Below are 17,636 nucleotides of genomic sequence, written 5' to 3'. Positions count from 1 at the left end.
TATAATAATAATAATACCAAACATTTAAACAAAACAATTACAATGGACCAGTTACTATTCTAAGAAAATTACTTATAGGAACTCAATCCTTGTAACTATCCCGTGAGGCAGGTACTGTTACTATATACCCATTTGACAGAGGGAAGATAATAGCACCTGCCCCACAAGGTTGTAAAACTGATGCCAGAGAAAGTAACTTGTCTAGGATCATACAATTAATAAGTCACATACCAGTCTGGCTTCAGAATCCATAATTTTTGTTTTTGTTTTTTTGAGACAGTCTCACTCTGTCACCCAGGCTGGAGTGCAGTGACATAATCATGGCTCAAAGCAGCCTTAACCTCTCAGACTCAAGTGATCCTCCCACCTCAGCATCCCAGGTAGCTGGGACTACAGGCAAGCCACCATGCCTAGCTAGTTTTTTTATTTTTTGTAGAGATGGTGTTTCTCCATGTTGCCCAGGTTGGTCTCAAACTCCTGGGCTCTAATGATCCTCCTGCCTTAGTCTCCCAGGGTGCTGGACTTACAGGCATAAGCCACCATGCTCGGCCCCAAAATCCATGATTTTAAACCTCTTTACCTTATTGGTTTTTATTTACCAAGGTACATTCTGCCTAAGGCCTAGCACAAATGGTAGGTTTTCAGTAAATATTTGTTGAATGAATAAACAAACATTAAAAATGTATATAGGCTTCCAAAAAAAAATCCAAGCTCCTCTAGATGAAGACTGATATAATCCTATATTTATATATATTATATACTTAAATATAATATAAATATATATACATTTATATAGAAGGCTCTGATCTACAAGGTTTTGACTATAAATATTAGTTTCCAAAAGGCCTAAAATAATTTATTACTTTAAATAATATCTCTTTGAAATTTTATTAACAATATCGTTTCTTTTTCTCTACATGAAGACAAACACCCATGGACAATTTATTCAATTCTGAATTAAATCTTAATGAATGAGATTTCAGTTAAATCTAAAATTAACGTTGTCCATCATCTATGTCAGCTTGAGTACAAATCTATGACATTTAGACAATACAGACAAGTTCTAATTCAAATGTTAACTAAAACAAGATATGGATTTTCCCCTATATAAAGCTGAAGGAGAAAAAAGCAGTTAAAAACCCCTTGAGGACAGGCACAGTGGTGCACACCTCTAATCTCAGCACTTGGAAAGGCTGAGGCAGGAGAATTGCTTGAGTTCAGAGTTCGAGACGAGCCTGGGCAACAAAGCAAGACTGTCTCTGCAAAAAAATTTTAAAAATTAGCTGGGCATGGTGGTGTGCACCTGTAGTCCCAACTACTCAGGAGGCTGAGATGGGAGAACAGCTTGAGCCCAGGAGGCTGGCGCTGTAGTGAGCCATGATTGTGCCACTGTATTCTAGTCTGGGTGACAGAGAGAGATCCTGTCAAGAAAGAAAAAAAGAAGAATATAAATAAATAAGGGGAGGGAGGAAAGGAGGTAGGGAGGGAGGAAAGGAAGAAGGGAGATAGGGAGGGAAGGAGGGAATTTTAAAAACTCTTGAAAGTACCAGGCTTCCTTGAAAGATAATTTAATTCTTTTGGTATTCCTAAAATAAAATGATATTAAGATAAGTATGGTTTCTTTGCCTTTATTAGCTAACATTATTTACTAGCTAACATTCATTGAGTACTTATTAAATGCCAGGCAATGTTTTAAGAGCTTCACTCATTTCTTTCTTTTAATCCTTTCAGTCCCAAAGGAGGTGAATATTATTATCCCCATTGTACAGAGAAGGAAACTGATAGTGAAAAGTGTCACTTCTCTTCGATTTAAACCCTCTAAATCTTGCTTTCAACCTTGTTTCACTAATAGCAAGTGTGTAATTATAATTTTATCCAAAATTTTACCCTTAGCACTTTGAATATACAAGTAATAGTTCTAGAAATACATGTAATATTCTAATAAGACTCTAAAAAAACTATGGAGTCCAAATCTCAGACCTATAATAGAAACATGCAGGACTTACACTTTTTATCCTAACACTGTCAGAGTTCTAAAAGGACTTATACTTTTAACAACACAGATAATGTTCACATGCTTCAGAAATAAGAAGACTTTGAAAATAATTCTTAATTTGTAATAGTAAGGCTGAAAATGAATGAGATTCTTAGAAAACAGTCTGAGTTACAGCACTAATGTTTTCCCATTTTTTTTTTGGACAAATAAACAGACTCACAACTTGTGTTTAGCTTAACAATGCTATGCACAATTAAGGCCCCAGACTAATATACATTACACAGGTAATAGAAAGAACTAGCCTTCCTCATTTATATCTACACTCTGTGGTAATACGATCTAACAAAGAAGATGACCGAAATAAGGCGGACATGACTCAAATCTATCACATCCTCCAGATGGCTTGAATTCATCACACAACTTTTAGGAAGATTTATGTAAAAGAGCCATATCTGCTGATAACTATCCTGTTCCTATTAATTCCACATAAATGAACTCTAAACCACCTTATTTTCTTTTCCTCTCTCATGAAAAATCTTCAATTTGTTCCATTATTATAATAAAATGATACATGGGCTGAACACACTAATTTGATACTTTTTTTTCCTTTTCTGTTCTTTGATTTATAAAGAGTAAACAGACAGGCATGGGGGTGTACACCTGTAATGCCAGCTGCTCAGGAGGCTGAGGCAGGAGGATCACTCTCACCCAAGAGTTTGATATTAGATTAGCCTGGGCAAAATAGCAAGACCCTTTACATAAATATATAACATGTAAGTATCTTTTTAAAAAGTAAGTTTCCAATGACTACATTAATTTCTTTAGAGTAGAAACTATAGGCTGGGCATGGTGGCTCATGCCTGTAATCCCAGCACTTTGGGAGGCTGAGGTGGACAGATCACCTGATGTCAGGAGTTTGTGACCAGCATGGCCAACACAGCAAAACCCTATCTCCACTAAAAATACAAAAATCAGCTGGGCATTAGCAGCCAGCGCCTGTAATTCCAGCTACTCAGGAGGCTGAGGCAGGAGAATAGCTTGAACCTAGGAGGTGGAGGTTACAGTGAACCGTGACCATGCCACTGCACTCCAGCCTGGGTAACGGAGCAAGATTCAAAAAAAAAGAGTAGAAACCATAAAGCTTCATGTTACTTATCACTATCAATGCCTAAGTCGACTAGTAAGAAATAAAACCAAATACTCTTAAATGAAAAATAAAGTGTATAACCTGCCTTCTTTATGCCCACCTCCCATATCCACATATCTTTACCTGTGTTTCGGCACTGCTTAATGAATGAAGATCCAAAGATGGGTCTGTTTTGAGTTCAGGTTCAGGAGCTGCAATTGGGGCCTTTAAAATGATCTCTTCATCAAGACTGGTTCCAAATTCTATGTCTTTCTGACCTCCTTCACCTTTTTCTTTATCTGACTCTACTTCTTTGCCTTCTTCCTCGGACACCTGAGATTTGGGCCTTTTAAGAAACGAGGAGAACAGTCGTGAAAGGCCTCTGCTTTCTGATGTCCGCTCCTTGTGCTTGGTCAAGTCTTCATGTGTAGGAGTGTCTCCATTAGAAGCTTTTAGCTTCTGTTCACACTGATTATCTCCTTCAGCTGCTGTTTGAGAAGATTCCTCCTGCTGAGGTTCTTGTTGGCCTGAGTTTATGGCTCCCTCGCCCTCCTCCTTTTGTTGGTGCTGTGAGTTTTCGGCCTCAGCCACTAAACTCTTCTCTGTTGTCATGATGTTGCTAAGAAGACAGAAAAAGGAGGCTCTTATAAGCAAAACACATTACTGTTGGCAAAACCCTAAACCCTAAAAAATTAATATACTTAGGTATTCAATTGCCAACAAACAGAATTCCAACCCATTAAACATGAGGTTTTCCATTAAAGTACAAAAATATCTACACATCCTGAATAAAATATTAATGTCTTGAGTCACTAAAGATAATGCATATAGAGAAAGTAGTTTAAAATAGTACCCACTAAGGCTACCTTAGTGAAATGCATCACATATTAAATCCAATGCTCAGAACTGTATATAGTAAATACAGTTTTATCCTTCCTTTAAAAAGGATTGTGTTTAGTGTCCTTTGAGGGTATCAATCTGAAGGTATAGGATTTGCAGGAATTATTCCCTGAAAAATTTTCTACACCTCAAGAGACGATGAAATTTAAAAGTTCCCCAAGTCTTTATTGTTCTTTTTCTTTACATTTCTTGGAATGCAGAGACTTCTCTATTAAATTGCAAAAGTAAAATTCTGACAGTTTCTTGTAAGACTAGGCAACAGCAATGACAAGTATACAGCTGAAATAACTGCAAAAAATTTCCTTAGGTTTTCATGTTATAATTCCAAATTACATCATCTCTCAGAGGTATCCCATTTTAAACTTTTCAGTCTCTTTTTCCTCCTGATAAATATGATTTTGAAAGCTCAGCATTTTTAAGAGTAGGAAGTGAAACTAACAATAGAGAAGTGAGATAGAGAAGAAAAACTTAGGAAGTGTTGATTCACTCATTGGGAAGGAGAAGAAAGCAGGCAGTTGACCTTACATATTTCAAACTTCTTGGCCTCTAGCCTCTTGATCTCAAAATCCCAGTATTATCAGTCAAGCCTCACAATAACAGCCAACAAGCATTGTCTCACCTATTTTACTAAAGAATAACCAACACATGTGGGGACTTTGAAAGCACTGGGCAATGAAGTCTACTATTGATGATCTTATGCTTTGATTCATTGCCATAATTAAAAGCACTTCCTCCCCATCACTCACAAAGCAGCATTTACATTGTCTTCTCATATTCTCTGTATTATTTAAATAAAGTAATTTTTAAAAAATTAAGGCTAGCGAAGTGAAGCAGTGGGAGTCAAAAAGAAACAAAGAAATCTGTAACTGGTTGTGATCAATTAGTTGTAAGCACCATTGCACTGGACCAGCCTAAGGAAGTAACTTTATTTGGATGTTAACAATCTGAATGAATGAATAAAGTATATTTAGCTCATTCCCTCCTCAGGCCCTTCACACGTGCTGTTCTATTTACAATGCTCTTCTCATGGCTATTTGAAGGCTAGTCTCCTTCATATCATTACTGTCTTATAACTTACCAGGCCTCCCCACATAACCTAGCTAAAAGTAGTGGCCTTCAGGCCCCCAGAAACCCTCACAGGACTACTGCACTTATTATCTGCAATTATTTTGTTAACATATTTGTTTACCAGTTTATTGTCCTTCTTCCCTCTCTCCAGCTAAAATGTAAGTTCCACAAGGACACAAACCTTGACCACTTTTATTTTTTTAATCAGTGTATACCCAATGTCTAGAATAGTATTCGACAAATAGGTATTAATAAAAGTTTTTGGGGGCTGGGCATGGTGGCTCATGCCTGTAATCCCAAAACTTTGGGAGATTGAGGCAGGAGGACCACTTGAGCTCAGGAGTTCAAGACTAGCTTGGGTAACATAGCAAGACATTGTATTTATTAAAAAATTTTAAAATTAGCCAGGCATGGGTGGCATGTGCCTGTAGTTCCAGCTATTTGGGAAGCTGAGGCAGGAGAATCACTTGAATCCAGGAGGCTGATGCTACAGTGAGCCATGATCATGCCACTCCATGCCAACGTAGGTGACAGAACAAGACCTTGTCTCAAAAAAAAAAACAAAAACACTACGTTTTTAAAAAATAAATTGATTTCACTGAATACATCTGACAAATATAAACTGCAAAGGCATTCTATAAATTTACTCAAGTAAATTTACTTCAAATGCATGATACTAATTGATTCATTTAACAAATTCTTATCAGGCACCTAGCACAGGACTCATGCTAGGTGCTAGACACATAACAGTAAACAAAACAGCCAAGGTCTATGTCATCATGGAGTTTACATTCTTGTTTCAACTTTAACCAGTAAAATGAAAGAAAAATTCAAAAAATTTTTATTTAAAGTATGAGCTAAACCTAGAATAATTGTATACACATGGAACAAAGCAGTGAAAAGGGAAAGAAGCAAATGCGTATTGGGTACTGTTTCTGTGCTGGGCCCCATGTCAGGTATTATCTACGTTATCTCAATTAAGCCTTTCAACAATCCTATAAGGAAAGAGGAATCAGTAATCTTATAGCTGAGGAAACTGAAACTCAGAGAATAACTTCCCCCTGGGTCATGCTGCTAGTAGGTGGCAAATCACTATTGATAAAGACAGCGGGGCAGAGAAATTCTAGGCAGAAAAGGACGCGTCTCTGACGAAATCCCACCCTCAAGCAGAAAAGCCTGAAACTGCAGCCCAAAGTGAGAACTTATATCCCCATTTTCCTGCCGGAATGTTGCCTTTTCCCAAACCATTCATGGCCCCACCTTACCCCATTTTGTGCCTATAAAAACCCCAGACTCGGCAGGCAGAGAGGAGAAGCAGCTGGACGTTAGGGACTATGGCTGGATGTCAAAGAGAAGCAGCTTGACTTTGGAGGGATAGCTTGATGGTATAACTTCAGAGAAGAATCTGGCTGGAGATAGTTTTACTTCAGGGGAAGATTAACGACTCCCAGTCCCTTTTCAGCTCCCCTTCCCGCTGAGAGCCACTTTCACTGGCAATAAAATCCCCTGTATTTACCATCCTTCAATTCATTTCTGTGACCTCATTTTTCCTGGATGCCGGACAAGAGCATGGGAGCCACATGTGCATATACAAGAGGCTGTCACACCGTTATCAGCTCAGTGGGCCCTTTGCCTTTTCAAGAGAGGGCAGCTCCTCACTCAAAATGGCAAAGGGCACACTGAGCTGCTAACACTTAAGCTGTCTGCAGATGTAAAAGTTAAAAGAGCACTGTAACACGCCCTCTGGGGCTTCAAGGGATGCAGATACCACCTCTTGGATATTGCCGCAGGGCCCGCACAGCCTTGGGTCCTGCCAGCACCAAAGCAGCTAGCTGGTTCCAGCGCTTGTGCACTCCAGTTCCCACCTCATTCACCCGCACATTCCCTCCCATGAGGAGTTGAGAGTGATGGCTGAGTAAACAAGGTAGCCTGTTACAATTCCCATGAGGAGGTCTTTACTATAAGGGGTCTGAATCAATAGGTCTGGAATGGGGTCTACAATTCTATTAAGATGTTGCCAATGCTGCTGGCCCACTCTGCACATTTTGAGTAGGAAGCACAGAATACCACTATTACAAGCACTTTGGCAATGTACCTCAAAATGCCTAAGAAATAAAGACTGTAAAAAGCTGCTCTTAGAAGAATATGAACAATGGGAAATACTTGACACAATAAATGCTCAACAAATGCTTGTTAATTAATGAAAGAAGCAAATGATGCAACATATAAAATATGAAAAGTGGCCGGGCGCGGTGGCTCATGCCTGTAATCCCAGCACTTCGGGAGGCTGAGGTAGGCTGAGGAGGCTGAGGCTGAGGTCAGGAGTCTGAAACCAGACCAGCCTGGCCAATATGGCAAAACCCTGTCTCTACTAAAAATACAAAAATTAGCTGGGTGCGGTGGTGGGCGCCTGTAATCCCAGCTACTCAGGAGGCTGAGGCAGGAGAATTGCTTGAACCCAGGAGGCGGAGGTTGCAGTGAGCCAGGATCATGCCATTGCACTCTAGCCTGGGTGACAGAGAGAGATTCATCTCAAAAAAAAAAAAAAAAAAAGTGAACCATTAACATTTTTAAGCACTCTTTTTGGCGCTTAATCTGACCTTGTAATCTTTAACCATAGAGCTATGGCAATTCCAAGTTTCCTACCCAGCTGTGATAAGTACCCAGATTCAGTGTTCTGGGCATCTCCACTGATATGATCTCTTTGCCACATTTAGGAAGGAATAATTAAGACAGGAGCCAATCATAATCCCAAAAGACACAATCCTCAATAGCATAATCCTGAGTGTTGAATCCCGAAAGATCAAAATCCCAAAAATATAATTCTGGAAAAAAGAATTTTTTTTTTTTTTTTTTTTTTTGAGATGGAGTCTTGCTCTGTCACCCAGGCTGGAGTACAATGGTGCAATCTCAGCTCACTTCAACATCTGCCTCCTGGGTTTGAGCGATTCTTCTGCCTTAGCCTCTCGAGTAGCTGGGATTACAGGCATCCACCACCACAGGCATCCGCCACCATGCATGGCTAATTTTTGTATTTTTGGTAGAGATGGCGTTTCGCCACGTTGCCAGGCTGGTCTCAAACTCCTGACCTCAGGTAATCTGCTTGCCTCAGCCTCCCAAAGTGCTGGGATTAACGGCATGAGCCACTGTGCCTGTGAAAAAAGAATTTAAAAAAAATTTTTAAAGATATTTATTTACGGCCAGACACAGTGGCTCACGCCTGTAGTCCCAGCACTTTGGGAGGCCAAGGAGGGTGGATTACTTGAGGTCAGGAGTTCGAGACCAGTCTGACAAACATGGTGAAACTTTGTTTCTACTAAAAATACAAATATTAACCAGGCGTGGTGGCAGGTGCCTATAATCCCAGCTACTTGAGATGCTGAGGCAGGAGAACTGCTTAAACCCAGGAGGCGGAGGTTGCAGTGAACCAAGATCGTGCCACTGTACTCCAGCCTCGGTGACAGAGCAAGACCTTGTCTCAAAAAAAAAAAAAAAAAAAGATACTTATTTACATGAAGATTTATTTGAGAAACATAAAAATACACACAACAGAACACTTCACAGACCACTTTACATGACAAAATAGGCAAAAACAACATACATATTTTGCAAGCATAAACACTCAGGTATACTAACAACAGTCATACAGGTATAAGTTATGAGTAGACAGGGTGTATTCATAAAAAAAATAGCTTATATAACTGCAGTCATCTGAAATACCACAACAAACAACCTAAGTCTTAAGATCAATCAAAAACCATGATGAGTTACCACCACATCTTACAGTTGCCCAAAGAGCATTTTACATACATGGACAATGTTACACACGAAGTCAATGTTGTGAAAATGCACCTTGTGGAGCCAAATTTGCAAATAAAGCATAAAATACATTCAAACTCTCTAAAAGTCTTTACGCAATTTATACCTTCAATAATGGAAATGATGTGAAGATGAAACACAGAACACAGCAAATTGTAAAAAATAATGATGGCAATTTGAAAAAGTAGGGGAAAAGCTTTTAAAAACTAAAAAGAAAACTCAACATACGAAAAAGTATATTATAGTGATAGATTATGGGCAATTGCGCAGAGGCAATCCATAAAAGCAGGCAGACTTTCACAATCATTAACTATATTTTGAAGTCAGATTGCAATGAATAGCTGCTTTTTTCCTTGTAGAGCATGGCTCTTCTCAGAGAATACATTCACATTCATTTTATACGTGGTGCTGCTCTTTTTGTTTTTTGTTTTTTTGGGGAGTCTTGCTCTGTCACCCAGACTGGAGTGCAGTGACACAATCTTGGCTCGCTGCAACCTCTGCTCCTGGGTTCAAGCAATTCTCCTGCCTCAGCCTCCTGGGATTATAGGTGTCTGCCACCATATCCGGCTAATTTTTTGTATTTTTAGTAGAGATAGGGTTTTACCATGTTAGCCAGGATAATCTCGATCTCTCGACCTCATGATCTGCCCGCCCCAGCCTCCCAAAGTGCTGGGATTACAGGCGTGAGCCACTGCACCAGGCCGGTGCTACTCTTTTTGAAATTCTATGATTTGACATACATGGACATGAGCATTTCCTGTTAAATTTTCCCTTTGTGCCATGCTTATATATTATTTTAGGCATGCAGAAATCCATTTCACATGTACTCATATACAGGCCACAAATTTGGCAGAAACAATACTGGTGATTGAACAGCAACACCATTGCGTGCCTTCTTATCCTACTGTGCACACAATTATTTTTGAAACAGTAACTTCAGCTTCTTCAGACAGATGCAGCTTTAATTTATAAAAAGCTCCTGGAGGTAAGGCATGGTGGCTCACGCCTGTAATCCCAGCACTTTGGGATGCTGAGATGGGTGGATAACCTGAGGTCAGGAGTTTGAAACCAGCCTGGCCAATGTGGTGAAACCCCGTCTCTACTAAAAATACAAAAATTTGCAGGGCTTGGTGGTGGACGTCTGTAATCCCAGCTACTCGGGAGGCTCAGGCAGGAGAATCGCTTGAACTCGGGAAGTAGAGGTTGCAGTGAGCTGAGACTACACCACTGCATTCCAGCCTAGGTGACAGAGTGAGACCCCATCTCAAAAAAAAAAAAAAGCACCCTGGAATGTCATCACTGGAAGGAATACCAATGCACTTTACAAATGAAAATAATGTACTTTTTTTTTGAGACAGGTTCTCATTCCACCCAGACTAGTACAGTGGCACAATCTCAGCTCACTGCAACCTCGACTTCCTGGGCTCAGGCAATTCTCCCATGTCAGCCTCCCAAGTAGCTGGAACTATAGGTACACACAACCATGCCCAGCTGATTTTTTAAAAATATTTTTTGTAAAGATGGGGTTTAATCATGTTGCCCAGGCTGGTTTCAAACTCCTTGGCTCAAGGAATCCTCCTGCTTTGGCCTCCCAAAGTGCTGAGATTACAGGAGTGAGCCAGCACAGCCATAATGCACTTTTATTTATTTTTTCTCAACTCTCCCCTAGTGACATCATAATGTACTTAACAATTTTTTTAAATTTATTTCATTTTTTTGAGACAGGGTCCAGCTCTGTGGCTCAGGCTGGAGTGCAATGGGGTAATCTTAACTCATTGCAACCTCCATCTCCTGGCTCAAACCATCTTCCTACCTGAGCCTCCCAAGTAGCTGGGACTACAGGCACGCATCACCAAGTCTGGCTAATTTGTTTTTATATTTTGGGGACAGATGGGGTTTCACCATGTTGCCTACGCTGGTCTCAAACTCCTAGGCTCAAGTTATCTTCCCACCTCAGCCTACCAAACTGCTGGGATAAAGTGAGCCTGCCATAATGCACTTTTAAACTGAAGCTTTCATCCTTGCTATATTGTGTGGCCAATCTACTCATCTAAATTTCCTGTCAAATTCATTGGGGCTGAATGGAAAAAACAAACTTTATTCATAACATTTTCAAATTCACTTTTAGAAGCCTTGATTGCACCTCATTCCAAATCTGTCATTATAGTTTGAGGATTCAATCAAAATCCATTTTCTTCTCCCGAGTCTATCAAATCTTCAAATAAGCATTTTTAAGGCATTTCACTTTTTCCAGTCACTAATACATAAACTAGTGGATACATTCTAGAATTTTCAGATTCAATGGGGGCATGTATTGTAAACAGGTGATTAAAAAAAATGACAACGAAACAGGATAGTTTCAAAAGTACCATCCATTGGCCAAAGTGAAGCATGTGCTAGTTTTGCTATGTTAGATTTAGTGGTAAATATAAGAAGTCTATCCTCTTCGACAGCCAAGACCCTAATTAAGAATTCTTCACCATTTAACATGTTTTGCAACAACGGAGGAACCTCAATATCGGCAAGTGTTTTTGGTTCAGAAGGTCACTGAGCTTCTCAAATTCTTTTTATTCTGTAATGAAGGGTGTTTTTTAAAGGCAAGCATGGCACCATGTGTGAAGGGGTAGTACTCGTACACAATTGAATAATTTGGCAGGGGAGATTTCTTGTATTTTTTGCCTCCATTTTTCACTTCTTGTATGATCTTTGAAATACTTATATTTGGAGAGGGGTTGTGGTCTACAAATTTTGTAAGTATATGCGGTCCATTTGAAAGTCTGGTTATTGTTTGGCCATTGCAATTAAGCAACACTCTGCTTTCACAGAAGCAATAATCATTAGCCTTGAAACTTTTATCTTTCACCATTAACTAGCCTCATACACTTAACTTATCACAGCCTTTCTATGACGAAACAATTTCACAGATCTATCATTGTGTTGTAAGGAATACAGTAAGAAGGAATGACATTCGGCTTCTCTGATACCAAATCTCTATTAGTCAGGGTTCTCCAGAGAGATAGAACCAATAGGATATGTATATAGATATAGGAGAGTGGATTTACTAGAGGAATTGGCTCACACGATTGTGGTGGCTGAGAAATTCCACAACAGGCTCTGTGCAAGCTGGAGACTCTGGGATGCCAGTAGCATAGCTCAATCCAAGACTGAAGGACTCAGAACCAGAAAAGTTGATGGTGTAACTCTCAGACTCAAGACCTGGCGGGGCTGATGGTATAAGTCCTTGCGATCAATGGTTGATAAGCCTTTAGTTCTGATGTCCAAGGCAGCAGAAGAAAAGTCTGTCCCAGCTCTAAGAGACACACTTTCCTTCTGTATTTATTCTTTCTGTGCCCCCAGGCCAATTTGACAGTGCCCACCAAAAATGAGGGCAGATCTTCTCCACCCAAACCACAAGACTTACACACTAATCTCCTCTGGAAACATCCTCACAGAACATACCCAAAACAATACTTCACCCAGTTTCTAGGTATTCCTTAATCCAGTCAAATTGACACCTCAAAAATTAAGTCTACAAGTCTACCCCTTGTCAACTTGGCATCTATATGCATGTCCTTAAACCATATTTAATTTCCAAATAAAGACAACAAAGTAATAGTTCTGCCTAGCATGAAGCAACTACCCTGTTATTGTAATTTTGGGGATTGTAGACATTAGGGATTTTATGACTTCAGGGATTTAGACTTTAGGGATTTTGATCTCTCAGGATTTTAACGTTTAGGATTATGGTGTTTAGGATTGTATCTTTTGGGATTATGATCCAAACCCAATTAAGACATATGAAGAGTTAGAGGATAATATCTATCCATACAGAATTGAGACATTTTGCCACATAATGGGACATATGTAAAAAACAAGCTAAACGTAAGAATGTTTGTTATGAATTGTTCCAGAATTCATATTGGAACATAATGAAGCCAACTTCTGATAATACCAGACATTAAATGCTAGAAAACAATCAGGAATTCAAACAATGCTGTATTTAGCAAAGATGCTATAACTCAATCTATGTAAGAAAAAACATTAAAATGAATGATTAAGGAGAGTTTGCATCCATATTCTTTCCAGCCCTGTACACATGGGTAGCAATGCTATTAATAAGAGCCAAAAAAAGATAAAAAAAAAAGAGAGAGAATATAAAATGTAACTGGTACTTTACTTGCTGGTACTTTCAGTTAGCTCTGAGGTTAATATCAATTAAACAAATAAAAAATAAATAGCAAAAATAAAAAATCCTATGAATCACTTACTAAAAGCTCAAATAAACCTCCTGACAAATCAGTTGTACCATGCAGTCAAGTTCTTCACGTTACAAATGATAGGATGGGTAACCAGAGGAAAAGATACAAAGAAATCAAGCAGCAAAAACAGGATAAATGCTCTACAAACAGGCTCTTCCTATATATATGACACTATTTTCATTCTGGATACAAAATCCAAAAGGAGGTATCCATGTCAGAAAGAGGCCTTTTGATTTTAACCAACAAAAAAAGAATCTACACAACATTGCTGAGAAAGTGATGAGTTACCATTCCATCTCAATCCTAATCCTCAAAACTCTATGAATTACACCCCATCTGATATCAAAGATACACTGTTGTAAAAGTGTGTATCTGTTAATTTCATACAAATAAAATCTTTAAAAAAAAAAACATGCTGAGCAGACTGAAAAAACTGAATGGTATCTTTCATCATTTTTTTTTAACATCTCTGAAACATTGAGTAACAGTGAATTACAGTGCTCCATTAATGCTTCTTGAGTGGAAAACTTCACAAAAACATCGCAATTTGGCAACATTAACAAAATTTTCTTTATGATTACAGGGATGAAGTTTGCTGATTTAATTCTAGGTTATTACTCTTCAAATTAGCACCCTGAAAGGAAAAAAAAAGGGGGGGCCAGGTGCAGTGGCTCATACCTGTAATCCCAGGGAGACTGGGTGGCCAAGGTGGGCAGATCACCTGAGGTCAGGAGTCTGTGACCAGCCTGGCCAACATGGCGAAACCCCGTCTCTACTAAAAATACAAAAATTAGCTGGATGTGGTGGTGCATGCCTATAATCCCAGCTACTTGGGAGGCTGAGGCAGGAGAATCACTTGAACCCAGGGGCAGAGATTGCAGTGAGCCAAGATCATGTCACTGTACTCCAGCCTGGGTGAAAGAGCAAGACTCCATCTCAAAAAATAAACAAATAATGCTTTGAGGGAGGAGTATAGATGCCAATTGAAAGAGACTTGAAGTGCAATGGGCAAATGGAATTCCATGCAGGAGAACCACTATTATTAAGAATATTGTAATTCCAAAGAAACTAGCAAGAATTTCCAGACTAGTTGAAATAGGGCTACAACAGGGCAGTAGGGGGAGATAAGGTTAGAATAGAGCTACTGTTTAAAATTCCATGGCCAGGCACAGTGGCTTACACCTATAATCCCAGCACTTTGGGAGGCCAAGGCAGGAGGATTGCTTGAGCCCAGGAGTTTGAGAACAGACTAGGAAACATAAAAAGACCTTGTCTCTGCAAAAAAATAAAAAATTAGCCAAGTGTGGTGACATGCCCCTGCAATCCTAGCTACTTGGGGGTCTAAGGTAGGAGGATCAGTTGAACCCCAGAGATCAAGGCTACAGTGAGTCATGATCCTGCTATCACACTCCAGCACGGGTGACAAAATTAAACCCTATCTCTCAAAAACAAAAAAATTAGATTCCAACAGCAACAATAATAGCAGCTAGGATTTACTGAGTACCTAAATGCCACACATTATTCTACATGTCTTACAACCACTCTACAAGGTAGACATTCTTATTTCCCAGAAAATAAACTCTGGGTGGTTAAGAAATCTGCTCAGATCATAGTGTTATGCGCTAATGAAACCATTCAACATGGTGATGATTCTATTGTAAATTCTGAGGCTACTTTCTGTCTTGGTAAAACATAGTACTTCAGATGCTTCTACCCCAGAAATGCTTTTCTGTTAACAAAACCCCTATCTACTGAGAAGTTATACACACACTATTCAGTCTGGCCCAGACCACCTCTATTTCTACCAGTTTCAAGTTCGTACATATGAAATATGTTCGCCAATGTACATATTTATCTTTTTACTCTTTCCAGAGTGTACATGACGATGGAATAAGACAGGGAGAGACAGGCAAAGAAACATTATGAATTGACTTGAATATCCTGCTAAATTGTTAGGAATTGATTCCTGAGAGCCACTGAAGTCTTTTAAGTAGGAAAGAAGATAAAGTGGAGGCAGAAGAGGCTAGAGACAGAGGGAAATTCAACAAATGACTGGGTCAATTCAGGTTATCAGTGAATATTCACAATGGGAATCCCTAGGGAAGCTGAAATCAATACTGAGCAGAGAAACTTGAAAAGTCTTGCAAACAAGGTTTAAGAACTCCCACTGCCCTTAGTTTCTCTAGCTTATTCTCACTAGCACACTTCTCATTAATCCACACAGTTTCATATCTGAGCCTAAAGCCATTTTTATAATACACCTCCCTCGGCCCACTTCAATGGTGGGCCAAGGTAGTAGAACCAAAATAAGGCCAGGCGCAGTGGCTCATGCCTGTAATCCCAGCATTTTGGGAGGCTGAGGCAGATGGATTACCTGAGGTCAGGAGTTCAAGACCAGCCTGACCAACATGGTAAAACCCTGTCTCTAATAAAAATACAAAAAAAATAGCCAGGTGTGGTGGCAGATGCCTGTAATCCCAGCTACTTGGGAGGCTGAGGCAGGAGAATCACTTGAACTCCAGAGGCGGAGGTTGCGGTAAGCTGAAATCACACCATTGCACTCTAGCCTGGGAAACAGAACAACAATACACCTCAAAAAAAGAAAAAGAACCAAAATAAAAAGAAAAGAGAGATAAATATCTTGAAAGTATCTCAAAAAAATATGTTCAAAATTAAATTCTTAATTCTGTTTTTCCTATTCCCATAAGTGGCTCAATCATACTATCCAGTATCTCAAACCAGAATCCTAAGTGCTATCCTTCTGTTAGCGTTCTCCATTTCTCTTCCTAATCAAATCCATCTGTTAATCCTCAACAGTCTACCACCAAAATATATTTAGAACCAATCTATTTTTCAGCTTCTCTACTGCTATTATGTTTGTATGAGTCTTCTTCACTTCTCACTTAAACTAAGTCCTGGAATTATTTGGCTTTTGCCTACCTCACCAACCTCCACTCTTGGAAGTTACCCAATTTGACAATAGTTCACACACAGAAAAGGATCTTAACGCCTTGATTGAACATGCCCCAACAGAAATGAAATTCTAAAACAGCTTACAATCTTTATCTGCATTTCTAGATGTATAGATGACCAGAGCACTCCTATGGTAAGGAGTGGGGCTACTCTAGTGAGAAAGACAAACTTAATTCTCTGACCTCCTGAATTTGATTCTCTATCCAAATGACTGTAGACAGTAAAAGCCGCTCAGTTCTCAGTATTTATACTGCATCTTAAATCTTACATTCAGTCTCAGCAATCTATTTTAGAGAGAAAGAATCTGTCAGAGATAGAAGATAATGATGGAATTTGAAACTGTCATAAAATAAATGAATGATATTGGAACCTTTAGACTAGAAAAAAGAATTCAAAGCAGGGTATGATTGCTGCTCTAACAAATTTCAAGAGCTGCTGAGTTTCACATGATTCCTAAGGGCAGAATTAATTAGTCCACAGAAATTAAAAGACATAGTTTTCATCTAAATAAAATAAAGGGAAGAAATTCCTAATAATTAAATGAGCTGCCTGAGAATAGTGAGCTTATTATCACTAAAAATATTCATTCAAACTGAATGCTCATCTGTTGCAGATGCGAGAGAAAGGATTCTTCTAGAAAGTGGGTCCTTACAGGCTAGGCACAGTGGCTCACGCCTGTAATCCCAGCACTTTGGGAGGCCGAGGTGGGCAGATCACCTGAGGTCCAGAGTTTTCAAGACCAGCCTGACCAACATGGTAAAACCCATCTCTACTAAAAATACAAAATTGGCCGGGCATGGTGGCACATGCTTGTAATCCCAGCTACTTGGGAGGCTAAGGCAGGAGAATTGCTTGAACCCGGGAGGCGGAGGTTGCAGTGAGCGGAGATCGCCCCATTTCACTCCAGCCTGGGCAATAAGAGTGAAACGCTGTCTCAAAAAAAAAAAAAAAAGGGTGGGGGGGTATCCTTACATTAACTGAATTCTCAGGTCCTTACCAATGCTAAGATTTTACAAATAGGAAGGAAGAAAGAAAACGAAAGGGGTTGGGCACAGTGGCTCACAGCTATAATTACTTTGGGAGACCAAAACAGGAGAATCACTTGAGACTAGGAGTTCCAAACCAGCCTGGGCAACATAGCAAACTCCTGTTTCTACAGAAAATAAAAATTTAAAAATTAGCCAGGCATGGTGATGCACACCTGTAGTCATAGCTATTTGGGAGTCTGAGGCAGGAGAACTGTTTGAGCCCAGGAATTTGAGGCTGCAGTGAGCTATGACTGCACCACTGCACTCCAACCTGGTTGAAAGAGCAAGACCCTGCCTCCAAAAAATAAAAATAAACAAAAGGGACATTAAAATAGTTACATAAATGGGTTATTTTTTAAAGGCTATATTCTTTCTACCCACCCCCGATATCCCCATGGACACCAGGGAGGGGCTACATTATAAATTCAGAGTTGCCAGTTAGATTAGGAGAACAAAGAGGGAAAAAT

The 17,636-nt window shown here is 39.5% G+C and overlaps 1 protein-coding gene across 50 annotated transcripts in view; it reads right to left on the bottom strand.

Annotated features, from left to right (window-relative positions):
• The window catches only part of EPB41 (erythrocyte membrane protein band 4.1), a 221,656-nt gene that overhangs the window by 124,158 nt on the left and 79,862 nt on the right, over nt 1-17,636 (bottom strand). For 26 of the 50 annotated variants that reach the window (XM_078330941.1, XM_002750524.6, XM_078330946.1 and 23 more), the window contains exon 2: nt 3,267-3,741. In XM_078330941.1, coding sequence (XP_078187067.1) covers nt 3,267-3,734 — 468 coding nt within the window. In that variant the 5' untranslated portion in view covers nt 3,735-3,741. The remainder of the gene's footprint in view (nt 1-3,266; nt 3,742-17,636) is intronic. The other 24 variants (XM_078330953.1, XM_009000771.5, XM_035308420.3 and 21 more) reach the window with 1 other exon arrangement.

Source organism: Callithrix jacchus, chromosome 7 (assembly GCF_049354715.1).
Source record: "Callithrix jacchus isolate 240 chromosome 7, calJac240_pri, whole genome shotgun sequence".
Classification (NCBI taxonomy): domain Eukaryota; kingdom Metazoa; phylum Chordata; class Mammalia; order Primates; family Cebidae; genus Callithrix; species Callithrix jacchus.
This window is presented reverse-complemented; position numbering and strand designations above follow the sequence as displayed.